Source organism: Seriola aureovittata, chromosome 7 (assembly GCF_021018895.1).
Source record: "Seriola aureovittata isolate HTS-2021-v1 ecotype China chromosome 7, ASM2101889v1, whole genome shotgun sequence".
NCBI lineage: Eukaryota > Metazoa > Chordata > Actinopteri > Carangiformes > Carangidae > Seriola > Seriola aureovittata.
Genome location: NC_079370.1, coordinates 22,799,131 through 22,817,342, shown reverse-complemented (window position 1 = coordinate 22,817,342; position 18,212 = coordinate 22,799,131). Strand labels below are relative to the sequence as shown.

The 18,212-nt window shown below is 40.1% G+C and overlaps 1 protein-coding gene across 1 annotated transcript in view; it reads right to left on the bottom strand.

The window, feature by feature from the left end:
- Positions 1-18,212, bottom strand: part of bckdhb (branched chain keto acid dehydrogenase E1 subunit beta) — a 53,401-nt gene that overhangs the window by 31,327 nt on the left and 3,862 nt on the right. The window contains exons 4-8 of the mRNA XM_056380670.1: positions 17,012-17,145; positions 14,707-14,862; positions 11,564-11,672; positions 7,547-7,644; positions 4,431-4,541 (exon numbers count right to left, since the gene is read on the bottom strand). Of these exons, the coding sequence (XP_056236645.1) occupies positions 4,431-4,541; positions 7,547-7,644; positions 11,564-11,672; positions 14,707-14,862; positions 17,012-17,145 (608 nt within the window). The remainder of the gene's footprint in view (positions 1-4,430; positions 4,542-7,546; positions 7,645-11,563; positions 11,673-14,706; positions 14,863-17,011; positions 17,146-18,212) is intronic.

The following is an 18,212-nucleotide window of genomic DNA, read 5'->3' as shown; positions in this document are numbered from 1 at the left end:
AACTAGACAATCGCGTATTATTTGATATTGATTTTGAATGTAAAGAATGCCTCCTACAGTGAATGTAATTATGTGAGTGAGTGTATTATGGGTTGTTTGTAGCCTTAATGCTGCTAGGCTAATGAGCATCTTCAAGTTTGTTTATAGCGCACGTCTAAGAGTTAGTCAACCCCAAAAACGTTTCATTTGTGTAGTTTAACGTGCAGGAGCTTCTGAAGGATTGTGCAGCAAGTTGCTGTAAAGGAGGAAATACATTCATGACTGAAAACCTCTTTACTCCAGAATCACACCGGAGACCAAATCATCTGTCAAACAGTGAAGAATGACAACAGTCACAGATGATGAGGAGCTCAAAAAATGATAACTACTAAAAAATGTTGACAGCCTGACAGGAGAGTGCATGAGACTGATACACTAATTCTGCTTCAACAGGATTCTTTCATTTTATCCTATAATCAAGGCCGTCTAATGTACAATACAGTAGGTTTTTTCTCTATTAACTGATCTTGGATCGAATGGATTTCATGACTTCTCAATCTGTGAAAAAGGTGAGAACCAACGGTTCCTAACATTCACTTTTTCCTGCCTCTGAAAATTGACTGCTTTTCTCAGTTTTATATCATTATAAGAGGAAAGTCTGACTTTTTAACTACTGCTCAGGCAAAACCAAATAATATGAAAACTTTGGGCTCAATGAATTTATGATGTGACCTTTCCATTATTTTGTGACAATGTTTGGGCTAAACAGTCAATCAATTCATAATAAAAAAGAACAGATTAATCAGTAATGAAAAGAATTTTTAGTTGCAGCCTTGAGATGCTGCTTTCTATATCATTTAAACTACTTGTGCATGGGTGGGTTCCAGTGTGACGAAACCCTTAATGTCTGAGCACCAGCAGAGCTGCAGCCACAGAACCATCTAGAAGTGATGCCAGGCCAGCGCAGCTGTGCAGCACCCAGTAGTTAGGCCACCGCTGCGCAGGGTTATTGAGGACACACAGGGCTGTGTTTCTCATTTAATGCACTTGTGTCTATTCTCTTCATTTCCGCAGAAACATGAGTTAAACTTGAGTGTGTTTTTTGCTGCCATGTGGATTATAAGAGGGTAGATTAAGAAGATTTGTTTTAATTTTCAAGAGATTCAAACAATGTATTTAAGCCCAAATTATACTTTCAGACTGTTCACACAGGCAGACACTAGGGATGTCCATGATTAATCGATTATTGCCATTAATAATTTAATTGTTTAAAAAAAGTGCAGTGCAACTGTCAGAAAATGCACCACAGTTTGTTGCAGTACCCAGTTGTGCCACTCGGCGGTGCCATATCTGATGACATGGAGTTACACGTGTGTTATAAAGCAAATTATAAAGCAAACACACCTGCTTGTCTTTCTATGGCCACTGTGGCAGTCATGTTGATGAACACTGCAATGGCGTTGTTGTCTGGCAGCTGTCCAGTTTAACTAGCTATCTGAAGCTCATGCTAACGCCAAACTACCATCTTCAGTTGTTCAGATAAAGCAGGTCAGGAACTGAGAGTCACACAGCAAGAGCACCGCTGTAGCTGCGGTGTTCATGTTTCTCTATATAAAGAAGCTTCAAACACAAAAGTGATGAACTGCACAAGTGACATCTCCTTGCCTTAAATGTAGATGCATTTTACAGGTGTAATTCATAAATTGTTAAAGATTAACCAACTAATGAATGTTAATGTAGCCGACTTTCTATTAAGGAAATTGCCTCAAATAGCTGAAACTCGCTGTATTATAAACAAAACAGCAAATTATTTTGGTCAATGACAGAAGATAGTTAGCTTGCCATTTAATCATTTGATTTAAAAATTGTCAGGAAATACTTATTTTGTCCAACCTACAGTGCAAAAGACAAAAGATATTTAGTTTACAATGATATGAAACTGAGAAAAAACAGGATATCTTTGCATTTTTAGTAGCATTTTTCCCTGAAAACCAAGTTATACAACAAATCGATAATAAAATTGTTTATCGAGCTAATCGTTTCTGCTTTAACTCATTCCATCATATGGTAAATAGGCTAAATGTAAACACAAAGATCACACAAACACAACCTTCTTGTAAAAATGCATCTGTAACATGTAGATTAATTCTGAAGAGGAGAGAGCAACACAAGGCAATGTTCATGTCAAGTGCTGCAAATAAACACCAATAGACATGTCTACTTTAGGAGGCTAAAGCTTATGTCAGTCTTATGCCTTCAGCACCTTTTATGCATAAGAGAAACAGGACAAAATACTGTATCGATGCTTTGTGCATCACACCGGTGCTGTGCCACCACCTTGTATTTGTGTTGACAAGTCTTATATAAGCTTAACAGCACTGCACCACTCTTTCCATTTGTTTTCATTCTGACTAAAGCACATGTAGATATTTGCCCACGTGGTTCAGATTAATTAAAAGATAAATTAAAAGCCCTTAATGTGTATTCGCATGCATATATATATGGGTGATAATAATCTTGATTTCGCCTGGAATTAATTCTGTGCCTTCATTGAGATTTGATAATAGCTTGATTAAAAGTCTCGTACTGTGCTCAGCCAGCAGAACACACCGGAAAATAATGTTCTCAATGGAGACGTAGAGGAGAGAAAAACACTCCAGGGATACCAGTGTATCAGTGTAATGCCACAGTGGCTTTACTGCCAAATGTGAAAGAAGGAGCAGGCTCTGTGTGTGTGTGTGTGCGTGTGTGTGTGTGTGTGTGTGATGGGGATTGTGGAGAAATTGGTTTATGGGTTTGACAGACATTTAAGGGGGCATTTGGTCAGAGGAAATGACAAGGAGAGCTGATGTTGACAAGCACGAGGTGGCAGGCCTGGCATTAGGCCCACCAAGCAGCACATAAACTCACTATTCAATTTCATGGCCGCTGTTTTAATGGGGCACTACTTCACTTCAGAAGTCCCCTCTTCTAACAAACAATCTGTAACTGACTACCACTCACTTCGAGCTGCAAGTCTTCAGTGCCAGAACAATACTACAGTCTCTGCCATCAGTTCCAATAGACTCCCTATAAAATTACTACCCACCTACCGCAATTTCATCCTGTGCTTTAACTGTTGGTTATAAGATTTGCTTGGCGGCAGGCGCAGCATGGTGCTCACTGACAGAGTCGTATGTTAACCAGAGGAGCTTGAAAATTGGACAATAAATATGCAAAATTAAAACGTATCTGGTGAAAAAGGAGCATGTGGTATATTCAAGGGCCATTTAAAAAGCAGTGATCCGAGAGGATGCATACACATGGTTCATGTCCTGCTGTGAAGCTCCTTGAGGTCTGCCTTAACACACACCTTTGGTTTTCATTTCCAAAGAGCTTTCAAAACATCTCTCTCTCTCTCTCTCTCTCTCTCTCCCTCTCCCTCTCCCTCTCCCTCCCTGACGAGGAAAGTATCGCTCTCGCTATCGTCTTAAAAGCAACTCCGTTCTCAAAGCCAACCCAAATTAAATATTTTGTTTTGGTGAGTGCCATAACCTCCATACGACTGAGTCAACATAAACTAGTAGTCAAGTCCTATCAGCTGTGGAAGGAATCCTGTTTATCAAGCACCATGAGAACAAGAGGCATATTCATCATACTGTACCACATACAAACACTTGCAGTAACTAGATGATTTCAACATATATAACATATGCCAAATGATGATCCTGGAGTCAAAGTGATTGTAGTGTATTATCCACTTCATTTCCTTCTATTTCAACATTCTAAATTGTTGTATGTTCTTCTTTTATGTATGTTTTATTCTAAAGTTCAGGAAGGGGGTCAACTAAGACTTTGTCAAAGGTTACCTTGAACCACTCATTGTAAGTTGAGTTTAAGGAATGTGCATTAGGGGGCAAAGATGGTTAAACATTGGTTTTCTGTTTTATACGGTACGAGAGACTCAGGATGTGGGGGTCTTTGATGGCCTAAAAGGTCAAAGGCCAGAGACCAGAGGCCATAAACCAGATCTTATCTACCATTTGGGTGAAGGCTTCTTCTACTGAAAGAAAGGCACATCCCAAAGGTGGGATGAGACAGATAAATAGAGGGGTTTGTGAGACGGTAGAGGAGAGATCTCACACTGGCAGAGATGCTCCAGGATTCGTCATTTTTGACACTGTTTCTTTCTTGTAAATAAACTTTTTTTTGATTGCAAGTAAAGACGTGTCAGCGGTGATCACTTCTTCACATCAGCACCTCAAGATACCACATGATCACTCAGGAATTCAGAGTGTGGATACACTACCTACCCACAAAGATTCAGAGTGGCACTAAAATGATTAGCCCTTTTTTTTTTTTTTTTAAGAATATTTTAGAAACCAGAAAGTGCCAACAAAATAAATGAATCTGTTTCTCAGGAGAGAATGAGACACTGCTGTATGTCTTTTTGAGCGTGTGACTGCCGTTACCTTGCAAACAGTTTCAACATCCCAGGGCAGGATGGTCTGAAGATCGATGAGCTCGCATGACACTCCCAGTTTCTCTTGAGCCATGTTGGCCACCTCCCTCATCACATGGATCTAAGTGTAAAGAGAAAGGGAAGAATACCTTTTAATGTAATGAGCTAATGCAGTTTATAGTCTGGCCTGGGATTCATCTCTGCTAGAACATAAAGAGTATTATTCAAGATTCAAGACAACTGTATTATCTTAACCACAACAACAGAGAACATTCAAAACATATAATCTGTGTTTACATTGTAGCAGGCTTATTCCAAATAAATCTATGGTGATGGATAATAAACATGTTCATTTTCATCCTCCTTGAGTTGCTCAATTTCATGCAACACAAGCAGCCTAGTTCAGTTTTAACTGAGTGTTTTATACAATGTCAAAACTGCAATGCTTTTAATAACAAAATGAACACATTTGCTTTAGAATTTCTCTCTCAATAATGTTTAATTTATTATCAGCCAATCATGTGGCAGCAGTGCATAAAATCATGTGATCTCTGCGACTTTGACTGTGGCACGTCAGGTCAGGAGTGTTTCAGCTGATCTCCTGAAAATTTCACTCACAAGAGTCCATAGACTTTCTGAAGAAACATCCTGTGAGCATCAACTCTGTGACAGAAACGCCTCGCCGGAAAAATGTAGCCTGGTCTGATGAATCTGGATAGAGTCAGAATTTGACATCAATAGCCTGAAACCATGAACCCAACCTGCCTTATGTCAACAGCCCAGGCTGGTAGTGCTGTAATGGTGTGGGGAATGATTTCTTGGCACACTGGGCCCATGAATGAGCATGAATGTGTAGCTGACAACTCTGCAGAAATGATGCGATGCAATCATGTCAACATGAAGCACGATCTCACAGAAACGTTTCTAACATCTTGTGGTAATAGGCTTAAATAGCATGGAGTGAATTCATTTGGCAATGACTTGAATGTAAAGGATGTTCATTCATAGGTAAAAGTCCTGCACTCCAACTTTAACATCATAAACATGTGATAACTAGTCAACTGAGGGCTTGAACTAACGACTACTAGATGACTGGGAAAATCTTTGGTTTGGAGCAGCCCTTCAGTGTCTACACATGTAACTTTAAAAAAGGTCCCATATTTGACACTTTTCCTGTGTTTTATTTGAAGTTTTGATCCATAAGAGGAACTATTTGTGGTTTTACTTACCAAAAAGACATCTCAATATAGTTTTACATCTCCTCTCTCACACTTCTTTCTGGAGCTCTAGCAACAACAGGGTGCTTGGTGTCAGTCACTGAGCCTCACTTCTGATTTGCTGACTGTTTTTAGAGTGTCATACAGCCAGGCCAAACACAGTTAATGGATTGTAGCCTACTACTGTAGCTAGGTAAAACTCACTGGTAAAAGAAAATGGCAGTGCTCACTCAGCACTGAAATAAGTCAAATTCTGGCTAAAATGCTCCAGTATGTCAGAAAAAAATACCTTTAGCCACTGGTCGCTAATATTTCTGTCCTTGGAATTGCTCTGCAATGATGTATTGGCTTCCTGACATCAAACTATTGTGCAGCAGTTCCTCTACATCTTTCTGTCTTGTAGCTTGCTAGCTCAGTGACAGAATCACCGCTTGGTGTTGAGTTGTTCAGAAAGTTAAAACAACAAAAAAAAAAAAGGTTGGACGAGGGTCATGGAGGGCCGTGCTGGGGGTATAGCTGAGGCCCTTTGACTGTAGTTGCTGACTACACTCTAGTTGTGATATCACTAAATTAGTCCTGACAGCTTGTTTTAAGGCACAATATATGAATATGGGCGGTGCGCATTTCTTCATGGATTGGGCATTTGACTATTTATATAGCACCTTGACCTGCTTAATACTCAAAAAAGATGAGATCTCACTTTCTACAATATGTGACCTGTGCCTCACTGTTCAAACTGGTATTTTATAACATCCACATTAGCAACCTTATAAGTGCTACACTGGCATGCAGGGGGTAAAAAAGTAATAATAATAATTTAAGCATTTATTTCTATTCAACAGAAACCACTGCATGTGGTCCATTAGTGCCTAATAAACACAAACTTGAAAACAGCTATTTAAACCTTAAAATACAGAGCAGGAGTGAGTCCCATTAATTCATCACTTCAGAGTACTTGAGTTCACCGAGTCCATGTTTACTGGCAGGCATCACTGGCTGCTTCTAAATAAGAATTGATTGCTGTGATAAATCTGAATCATCACAAATAGTAGCGTTGTCAGCAGTTAAGCCAGTTTCAAAAGATACAGGCCCTGGCCTCAACCTAACAAATAAGCTTGATAACTAAGTATTTATTTTAGAATGATGCTATTAAATTATTATCTGCAGACACAGTGGACCTTTCTGAGGGGGACAAAACTTCCTCTGTTGGAGTGATGAGAAATTTTCTCTGAGGACTGGACACTGCTCCTTTCACTCCACTCTTCACTCTTTACTCTCATCTGCTCAGTCCTGACAGACGAGGGGAGTAATGAGGTGGGAAAGAAGAGTGGCACTTTAAAAAAGGAGAGGCATGCTTTCCACTTCTTTACTGGATCCTCTTTCTTCTCTGTCAGCCCTTCAACAATAATAATGGCTTTGATGGAGACGTTTTCCCCTTAATGCCCTCCCACACCCCCTATGCTGCAGGTACATTACAGCCTAGATAAGCCTGCTAAAGTGGCTGGATACAGTCGATGCCGGGGATGACTCCTGGTGAGTTACAGGCACCTTTATATGGAGCTGCAGAAAATAAAATCTCTTGGATGAAAAGAAAGGCAATAATGGCAAGTGTGCAGCACACATGTAGTGTTAACATGAGGAGAGCCAAGAACAGCCTTGATGTTGTGGAGATGTCTGGGCCGATACAGCGGCAGACTGCCAGCTGAGAGACCCTGCTGGGACAGAGGGGGCTTGTGATAGACTTAAATTTAATCCTCTGCTTGCCTCTGTGGCTTTAAACGTATTTTACTGGAGATGAGACTGGGTTCCTTGTTTCCTCTGGCCATGGAAAATGATCCAAAGATAGATGACAACTTAACTCCGCTCAGGTCACTCTCAGAGTATGTCAGTGTTGTATGGGGTCACTTACCTGTGTCCCCCAGGCAACCAGAGTGACGTCACTTCCTTCCTGTAGGATCTCGGCCTGCGATAGAGGGATGGTGTAGGCCTCCACGGGAACCTGTTCCACTGAGGAATCACACGCACATTCAATAACAGGTTAATATTCATCAATATTAATGTCAGTGCAAACACATTGCATGTCAGCTCACATTCAAAATCATCAAGGGTTGATTCTGAACCCATTCATTCATCATTTTACAATGTACCCTGCGGTTTTCATGTAAAATACTCAGATTCCAAACTGACCGTACCTCTAAATGATAGACTAGATGACGATGAAGTGGTGAAATGACAAACCGTCAAAGAACACAAATTCCCGCTCTAGAACATTTTAACTGGCCCATTTCAAATGCTTCTTCATGCATTTTCCAGAACCTCATCTCTGTGTTTGCTTTTATCAGCACAATCGAGTGCATGATCTAATGATAACTTTTGCCAGCTACAAGCTCGTAACCCTGAATAATCTTAACAACAAAACATTGGTGGGATGGGATATCAATCAGAAAAGGGGCCACATATATGAGACATCAGTCCAAAAAAGCGGGGCCCTGCAGCCAGTCTCTCTTTGAAACAACGTCCAAAACAAAGCGCATGTAAGTATATGGTTTGAATAATGGTTAATAATGTCTTGGAAAACTGAAGCACACTTATGGAAAACATTACAATGAAAAAACTTATCATAAACTCAAACTGCCATCACTTTTAAACACGTAGCTTATTAGCAATATTTATACTGTGCAAACACAACATGTAGCATTTTAACTAACTTTGAATCTCATTCACTCTTATGGCTTTGGCTGCAAAAAAGGCAGAGCACAGGATTTGAAAGTGTGTGGAATTTGGGGGAACTGAACAGCTAAAAGCATTCCTACATGGCAACGCATGAAGTCAAAATTACAATTAGGCAGAGTAATTATACTCTGCGGAGACATGGAGACCTTTCTGGAAACCGTGAATGATTTCCATGATCCTTTCAAGCCTTCGTGGAGCCATAAAGGAAAGTAAAATTGCCCATCTCTATGACTTACTATGCTAAAACAACATAAAGGGCTTGAGTGAATCATGTGCAACTTCTGGTTTAGGCTTCCAGACTAGACAGAAAATAGGCCGTATGAGTGGAATAATAGCATTTCGCAGAAAGTTGAAATTGAATTATGAAAACTAGGTTATGGTTTAATAAGTGGGATTTCAGGCCCTACATGACAGTATGGCCTCAATGAGAGAAACGTGTGGTTCTTATTCTCTTTTGCACAAGAAAAGAGTGGGCGCTACAATTAAAAACATGACTTCATAATCCAGGCAGAGATCATTAGACGTATGCAGACCTGACGCGAGAGCTGGCACGCTCTGCCCCGTTTCTGGAAAGCAAAATAACTCCTGAAACACGACCACAAGTAAAACCGCCGTGTGAGACGAATGAGTGACTTTTCATACAGCTGTCAAAACATAAAGATTTAAAAGAAGATAACTAGAAACAAAGAGGGGACTATGAGTTAATGAGGGTGGAACCAGCAAGTAATGTGTTTATTTTAAAGTGAAAAAAAAAAAAAAAAAAAAAAAGGACCTTGAGATCAACCCATATCTTGTCATGGCCTTTTAAAAATGTATCCAATATATTTTATTATTATTCTAAATGGAAATGTTGCATGAAATAACAGTGATCCAGACTCTTACACACAGCATATCACTGATGTACTGTATCTCATCACTCCCCAAACAGCTAATAAACCAAAATGAATGTCAACTGAGCAACAACGCAAACAAAAACACTGCCAAGACCATGGACACCTGCTCTTCCTTGCCCTGTTCAACAGAATCAATTTGAGACATGACGCATGTATTATATCATCATATTCACAGTGATTTGCTCTGACAGTGCTATTCATTGCAACACACACACGATCATAGTGGGACCAATCAAATGTCAATGAATTCTTTCACAGCCACCAAGGCCAACGTAGCTTTGACAGATTATTAGGCCAAAGCTGTGAGGTATTAAAAGACATCAACAATAATACAAGGAAGTACCTGCCTTTATATTTTGTTATATAGTCTATGTCAACACTTTAACTGTTGTCTTACTTCTGTTTAGGGCATAATAGTGATCTCCCATAATTTGAAGTATATAGTTGTAGTTATATAGTAGTCAGTACGCTGAGGACTACAGTTTGAGCCCTGTTGTTCTAGTCACTATCACTATCACTAAATGACGGTGATATTGAAGAGGAAAGAAGAAAGACTATTGTCTATGATTTCTAAGCAGATTTATGGACGTTTATCCACTGAGGACATCAGCTAATGATATCCTCTAAAAGTGTCAGTCACACATGTAAATCATGTCTGTGAGTTCAGACTTCACTGAATTATGACTTTGAGAAGGGGTATGAATTCTCATGGAAATAGCTGCTCACGCCTCACATCTCTCCCTCCTTCATCTCTCCTGTCGTCCTCACAGGCTCAAACTACTGCATTACTATCCAATATCACATCAGTCATCATTAGCAGTCTATAGGTCTAAAGGCGTGGTCACACTAGGGTTTATAACATCAAAACGTTGCAGGGAAATCAATTCATTCCAATGGAATCGCTATGATTGGTGGATTTGCTCACAAACTTTGCACATCAGTTGGTGAAGCGCATGAGGGCCTTTGACCAATAGCAAGCCCTTTTGACAGTGCTGACCTTTGAGGGAATGGAGGGCTGGAAAGTCCATGAAGTCTAACATGGAGGAAGTTATCACAGGTTATTGCGTTTGTTGCACCATTCAGTTTTCAGCCAACGTCTTTTGAATGAACTATGTGAACTTATTGTCCCATTAGTAAACAAGCTAACACACTTGACAGCTATCAATCATGTTAGCTTGAAGAGTTTTTTTCCTGAGACAAAATGCCAGGGGGTGAGTAAACAACACAGTACTGAAACAATGTAAAGAAGAAGCTGTGTGAATAGCACTCACATGTCCCAGCTTGCTAGTGTTTTAGCAGTTAGCTCACCAGCTACAATAGTTTTTTTTATTTTTGCTTGCTTATTTTTCTTTTGCAAGTAGTTATCAAGCATCTATAAACAATTATCTCATGAAGATTTGCAGATGAATTTTGCTCCAGGCCTTAAAACTTATACATTTTGTTGCCCTTTAAAAAAAAAAAAAAATTAAAAAATAACTCAAGGAACAACGTGGGAGATTTGATGAATGGAGACACTCCCTATGAGCTGATGAGTGGTTTTAATATCAGTCTGCACTGTAACACTGCAAAATATTTTGGACAATAATCACTAATCTATTGCCATGACTGAAACAATCTCAGCAGTCAGCTGCAACATTTCACCACCTCATCTGGCTCTTATCAAAGCGGGAAACTAACAAAAGTTGTGAAAATCTTTGAGGCTGGTAGTACCAATCTGTTCCGGTTCTGTCTTTCATTACTATAACATCATCTTCAAACCTCCAACGCTGTATTCATCAGGGATATCAAATTATCATTGTGAAGCCAAGGGAACACTGTTTTGTTAAAGCTGCCAACAGCTGTTAATAGTTTATTACGATTTTTTCTTTTTTTTTTTTATTTTAGACCTTTTTGCATGGCAGCCTGTCAAAGCCATGCTGGCCTAAAGTTTAACCATGCTAGCCTGAATACTGGTGCTCCCTCCACACAGGTGTGTGTGTGTGTGTGTGTGTGTGTGTGTGGGGGGGGGGTTCAGCACGGCACTGTCAACACTTCACAGCCCATTTAGACGGTCTGCTTCACACTTGTGATGCTGCTGATCTCACTCACATTGTTTGCAGTCCAGCATATTGTTTATCTTGTCTCACGCCACTAAAAGGCAGAACATTTGCTTTCAATAAGGAAACCAGGCGCACAGATAGTGGGCCAGTGAGGCACGATGCTGGAGAAAGCTGAACATCAGGGGGGACGAATGAACAAAGATAAAAAGGCTCCAGTAATATGTTGACTTCTGACTTCTACTCACACACCATCCAGCTTACCTGCTGCTCTGTACAGGATCTTGGGCTCAAAGAATATGCACGGATTCTTGTCAGCGATGCAGGAAAGGAGCAGACCTTTGGCCTGCACTGGACTACGGGGTATTACAACCTGAGGAGCACAAGATGCACTTCATGAGGCTACTATGTCCACACTGCAGAAAATATCCAGTCCCGTGATAACCTTTATGAATGTTCATTATTAATATTAAACAGAAGATTATGTACTGTCAAATCAGAGACAGCTGAAGCCAAAATTCAGCAAAGATTGACACAAAATCCACAAGAAGCTGTGCTGCAATATTTCTCTCTTCCTTCTCCCTGGCATTGTAAACGTGTCACATGATTAGATATTAAACCTCTGAATGGTATTTAGTTCAGAATTTGGGTATCATGACAACACTGGACCTCAGATGGAGCTAAAAGTGCTGATAGTATGCACAAAGATTAACATTTATCAGGCTGACCTTTGCTGAGAGACAACATGTTTATTGCGCTCAGCAGTGGTTACTCACAGTGGATGAACTACGGCTGTAAACCAAGCAGTCATTCCCAGTCTGTGGAGTATGAGAAACTTTCAAGATGATGATTAGAGGCATGCTCGGTTTAACCAAAAAAACAAGCAAGGATAGATTTTATATCTGACATTTTAACTCAGACTCGTTTACTTTTAACACGTGCTGTTAATTCCCTCTCAGCCACACCATCACTGTTTGGCACATACAGGTCATACATCTGTGAGCAGTGAAGATGTCTGTGTGCGAGAGAATCACTTTCATCCTCAGGAAGTGTTCGCACATCGGCCCTGGTCAGATCTGACATCAACATGCCTCTCAGGTCATGCGTTCACTTCCCTGCTCTATATGCAAATAAACATGTACATCATTTCTGGTTGGAAAGACCAAATGAGTTATTGTTTTCAGCCCATTTGACTATGAAAGAGTATTAAATAGTGTTGGGTGGTGCCAAGATGTTATTTGGAGATATCATTCACAGTGAATGCCTGTAACACCTTCAAACGCTGTGTTGAGAGTGCATCCAAAACCGTAATCGGTTATCCTGACATTTAAAATAAGTTATGACAGACTAAGTTAGAGGTGACTGCGGCTGCCACTTTTTATTCCAAATTGAACTGTCGGTAGGAAAAAATTATATATTCAACAACATTTGTAGTTGCGCCGTGAGCGCATCAGACCGTTTAGAATAGTTTGCCTTGTGATCCAGCAGAGTACTGTTAACATTCCCCAGCAACTAAACCAATAAATAAAAATGGAGGAAGACAGCAGCAAGCATATATTCGGATAATCACCGCACCAAAGCATTTGAGAAGCAGTGTGCCAAAGTGTTTTGGGTTATTCACATCTGATTTCAAAATTACCAACAAGGATAAAGCTGTTTGCCAGCTTTGTAAAAAGCTGTTGACAACAACTACATAGGACTCACCTGCTAGCTTACCACCAAAGTGAAAACGCATGGAGCAATGGCAAATGGACAACTTAGTGTGCAGGCACTACCATTTTTCCTCTACACTCATCCTCAGGACAATACAGGAAGCTTGTAAAAAGGCCATCACTGATAATATGGCATGGTTCATACAGGAACACAAGAAAATATAAAAGGTTATACTGAAGGCTGGGGTCTGCCATACTCTCTTGGTTGCATTAGAAGTAGTTCCAATGAATTATGTGCTCGTCCAAACTCATCTGAACTTGACTTTTTGAAGAAAAATGACATCCCTAGAGGCTACTGGCTTGCGTCATAGTTTTGTCAGAGCTCTGTTCATCCAGCACACACTCAAATACCAAACTGACGTTTTAATATTTACACACTCAAACACAATGTTTTCATCTGGACAGAGAGAGAAACAGAGAAAAAGATGCACTTACAAGTTTAACAGGTTTAATGTGAACGTACCCTAACTGTTGTCATTAACCTGCATTTATGTTGGTTTTATCCGAAGCCATTGCAATCATGAAATAATCATTTGCTCAGTCTGTCCCAGATGTCCCAAATGTGGGCTGTGAAGTAGTTTTGTTGTTTGCCAACTGAAAAGAGGGTAGAAGAAGTGATTTGGCGAGATTTTGTATGTGATTCCAGTGTTTCACAGCAAACCAAAGTTTCTAATAATATGGACACAAATCGTTTTCACTTGAAAACAATTTAAAAATTAGACAGTGAGGTTTGGATGGACTGAGGAGTACAACAGAACTGGGCACATTTCTACATGGCAGGATGGGGAGCTTGGAAGGGATGGTTGAGAAACTAACAGGAGGTTGTAGTGAAACTGTGTCATAGTTCTAGTTCAAATCTCAGCAAAAGCTGAAGAACCCTCTCTTTTTGAAGATTGTGTACTCACAGGATGTTCTGAGGGGTAGAGAAAAGCCAAAATACTTCAAGCCAACAGAGATAAAAGTGGTGGAGGACATATTATCTTGGGAATAATTTTACTCCTTTATGATTAGACAATAGTTTGATACTTGGTTTTCATCTAACCAACCCCCTTTATCTTATCTCATCCATGGGCACTGACTGTTGAGATTTACATTTCCCCTCACTGTATATGTCATATCTTAGATGCTTTAAGTGAAATTACTGCTGTTGAGTCAATTCTTGACACAACATATATGTAAAAAAAAAAAAGTTTTTTTGTTTTTTTTGTTTAAAATCAGCATTGTTTTGTGGATAATGTTGCAGGGGAAAAAAATTAATTAAAATAGTCCTTTTTCTACTTTTTCAGAACTGCTCACCAACTTCTTTCTTTGTGCCAATAATATGCAAATGATGCTGGAGGACATGAGAAACCAGGATTTTGTTGTTTCAGCTTGGAGACATTCTTCACTTGTTTTTACTTGTTGCAACACAGACAAAAATCATTTGTCTATTTATCTATTGTACTTATTCTGTACTTTCTTTCAGTATTTGCTTATGCTTGAATTAGCATGACTATAACTAATGACTATAAACTTGGACAGCATTGATGCAACCGGCCTTTTTCATAAACTGTAATGTTCTGCCAGAGTACTTTTGAACATGTATCAGCACAAGATGTGAAATTACAACTTTGCACAAACCGAAAAAAAACAAAAACTATAGAAAGACAGGGAGAGGAAATACAAGTCAGAATCTGTAATGAATGCGTGGCTGACCTTGATGCCAGGGCAGTGGGCGAAGAAGGCCTCTGGGCTTTGAGAGTGGTAAAGTGATCCATGACCGACACACCCCCACGGAGCCCGAATGGTGAGGTTGCCGCAGTCAAACAAGTTGCCAGAACGGTAGCGGTACTTGGCTGCTTCATTGACTATCTGGAAAAAGAGCAATATGATTCAGGGTAAAACAACCACAGAAATTAAAAGAAGATAAAACTGCACTTGTGGAACACCTGAGTTATTGCAGCAACAAACACAGTAAGCTCCAGTATGTTAAAAGACAATTAAAAATTGTAACATAACACAATGAGGTTTTATGAGGGTGTACTGGTTTATACCACCTGTCAAAAAGGAGAATCCTGATCTGTTTTAATGAAAGAAGGACCACACCAGCAGCCTCTGGATTTAGGCTTCATGTGTCGGGCCAGTCTCTCTGTTATTTCTCTTAAAGATTTCAAAAACCTACTTTATTTTTAACGATCACGATCACCTCAAGTGTCTGGTTTCTTTTACCTAGTCTCTTCAGTTTCTGATACTGGGCTTCCTCCAGAAAGGTTTTCCTCCCTGAAACTCAGGTGGGCTGTTAATTCAGCTTTTATGTCTCTCTGAGGTCAGTTTGGACTGCATTATTTTAAGCGAGAGCACAGAAGGAGAGAGGAGCCCACTCAAGGCCCGACACCAGATTAAATCTACTGTGTCGCCGCATCGCAGCAGGAGTCTGTTAGAAACCAGCTCCATTATCACACATTCTGTTTTATGTTGCCTTGACATAGCAGGGACTCGCATTCATCTTGTGGAGGGCGAGAATACACAGAATGATGCTAGTGTCAACAAGTATGCATAGTAAAACAGCAGTGGTGCTCAACGTCCTGCTCAGCCTGTTAATGCCACATTAATCTTCCTCAGGAAATGCTCAAAGCAGGGGGGGCATGTTGAAGCGCTTCCTTTGCTCAACTGATCTTTCTGATATACACTGGAGAATATGAGACGGTATGCAACTTGAGTTCTGTCTAGTCCATTTATTAAACACCTGTATACAACAAGAAATGCACTAGAAAAACCAGACAGATGACAGAAGTCAGAAAAAACAAAATCCACTTACAGTGGTGGCTGCCAGACGAGCTAATGGCACAGAATCTTTTTTTCCCCCCATTGTTTGAGTCTTTGCTAGGTGTTTCTGAAGACACTGAATTTTGTATCTTTTGCTAGGAGGCCTCATTCCTTCTACACAAATAAAACTGCATATGCACAGGGTGTTACCACATTCATACTCTGACAATCACATTGATGCAAACCAAAAATATATCACAGAATCACATCCTGGACTGATTTGTCATTCTGCTAACTTGGATTACAAAATTCAGGTACAGTGATGATGCATAGCTTGTCTGTGTCCGACGATGGTGCTATGCACTCTTGCCCTGCAGCAGTCAAACGGTGTGTGCTGGTACACCAGGCAACTATGACAGGTAAAACATCTATGCTCTGCATCTGTGCGAGGCATAACAGTTTAGTATCAGGGAGAAGAGTAATGTTTTCAAACTGTATCTACTAAGTTTACACATAATAAAACTTTAGATTAGAAACATCTGCCGCAACATCTTTCTGTTGACACCTTTTTTAAATCATTTTGAAGGGTGTTTGTGTTCAGTTTTTTGGCACAGTCGCACCATGTTTTTGTTAGCATACACTGTTTTTGGAATAGTAAGGTCGATTACATACGCCATTATTATATCTAAATACCATGTTGATGGGGTTGTATTTAAATTAGTATTGGCACATGTATGTATACAATGTATACATGTATTAACATGTAAAAAAAACATGAATGTTTTCCAACCTTGTTTTTTTTCCCGTCCTACTAATATTTTAATGTTTGCCAATACAATTCTCGTCAATCTTTGAGTAAAGAAAAGACAAAATACAACGTTGCCATGGAGTCAGCGAGTTAGTCAGGGGCTTGATTTGAACCTCTTTTTGATAACGAAGAAATTTGATGATTGTGAGGCATGATGTGGAGTTATTAGATGCTCCTGAGAGGGAGGTTCCTGGTGGGGACCACATCAACACTGTAGTAGTCTTTGACAATGTGTCGTATGCCTTTTTTACAGCAGACATTTTGACTTGTCACAGCAGGAAAAGCACAGGTGGAAAGAAAATTTCATTGACAAAAGAGAGCAAGCTCACCTAAATGGAATGCAGTTGTTTTTAAAGTTAAAAATTACACCTGTGCTTTTCCTGCTATGACAAGCCGAGATGTCTGGTGTGAAAAAAGGTCCACTGAGTGAAGGAGCATGTGCCTTACCTGGTCAAAAGCAGGAAAGATGTAGTCAGCGAACTGGATCTCAGCGATGGCTGTGGCGCCGGCAACAGCTGCACCAATACCAAATCCCACAATCCCCTGCTCACAAAGGGGAGTGTTAAAGACTCTATCCTTACCTGGGGGGACAGAAGAAAAGAGGAGGTACAAGAGGATTAAGAAGCTGGTGTATTAGGAGAGGAAGGAAACCAGTGGCTACTGGGTGAGAGGGCTTAAGACAGAAAAGTCCACATAGAGGTTTAAAGTTTAAGGTGTGGCCCATTGAGTCTAATTATTTATTTGAGATCATTGGCGATCAGTTGTAGTCTGAGGAGTAGCAGTGTTTTTCTGATAACAGAGCCAGGTCCATGCTGCACATTTGAGAGATGAGATGGCAAAGTATACTTTCACTTAAAATGCCATACAGTCCTAAAATAAATGAAGTGACAAGCTGATGACTCCTCCTCAGCTGTAGCTAACCAACCCTGTGATGTGCACGGAACCCCCATGAAGGAAAAACGGAAGGAAAAAAAAACTATTTTCCATTCTCCACCCTATAATATGGCAAAGAGCCACAAGAGTGGGTGTCTAAATTTGGATTGTGTGTGTTATTTTTGCTCTCATCTTTGTGTATTTGCTAATTCGGTCTTTTGCTGGGAAGCGCGCTTCTCAGCAGTGAAACTCTGCCCTTATGTGCCCTGCTCTGCACTCACAAAGTTCAATTAGCAACCGCAGCCCCACAAACCCTTGGAGGAATGAACAATTAAGTGATCAAAATTTAGTGCCTTACTGAACCAACCTTAAATATGCAGCCTCATGTGAAAGTGACAGTAAATGACATATGTGTGTGCGTGTGTGCGTGCTTCTGTTTTTTCATTAAAGCAATGAGTAGTAAGTCAACTAATGAGAAATAATACAATCAATAGATGCATCCTTGAGTTATCTGTGCCTCAGTTGTTCACATGAGTCTAAAATGCGGCTTTAAATAGACAACATGTTTGGGTAACTTTTATAGTTGGTGCTGTCTGACACTGACGCTGCTCACAGTGAAAAAGGCATAACACATTACTGAGAGGGAGAGCTGGTCAGAGCGCAGAGTCAATGTGTGCTGTTGTTTTCAGAGAAACAGCACTCAGAAGTAGCCAGTAACCAGTGGTGGCGGAGCTGGATCGTCGAGGCGAATGCATCCGCCTTGTAAAAAGCCACT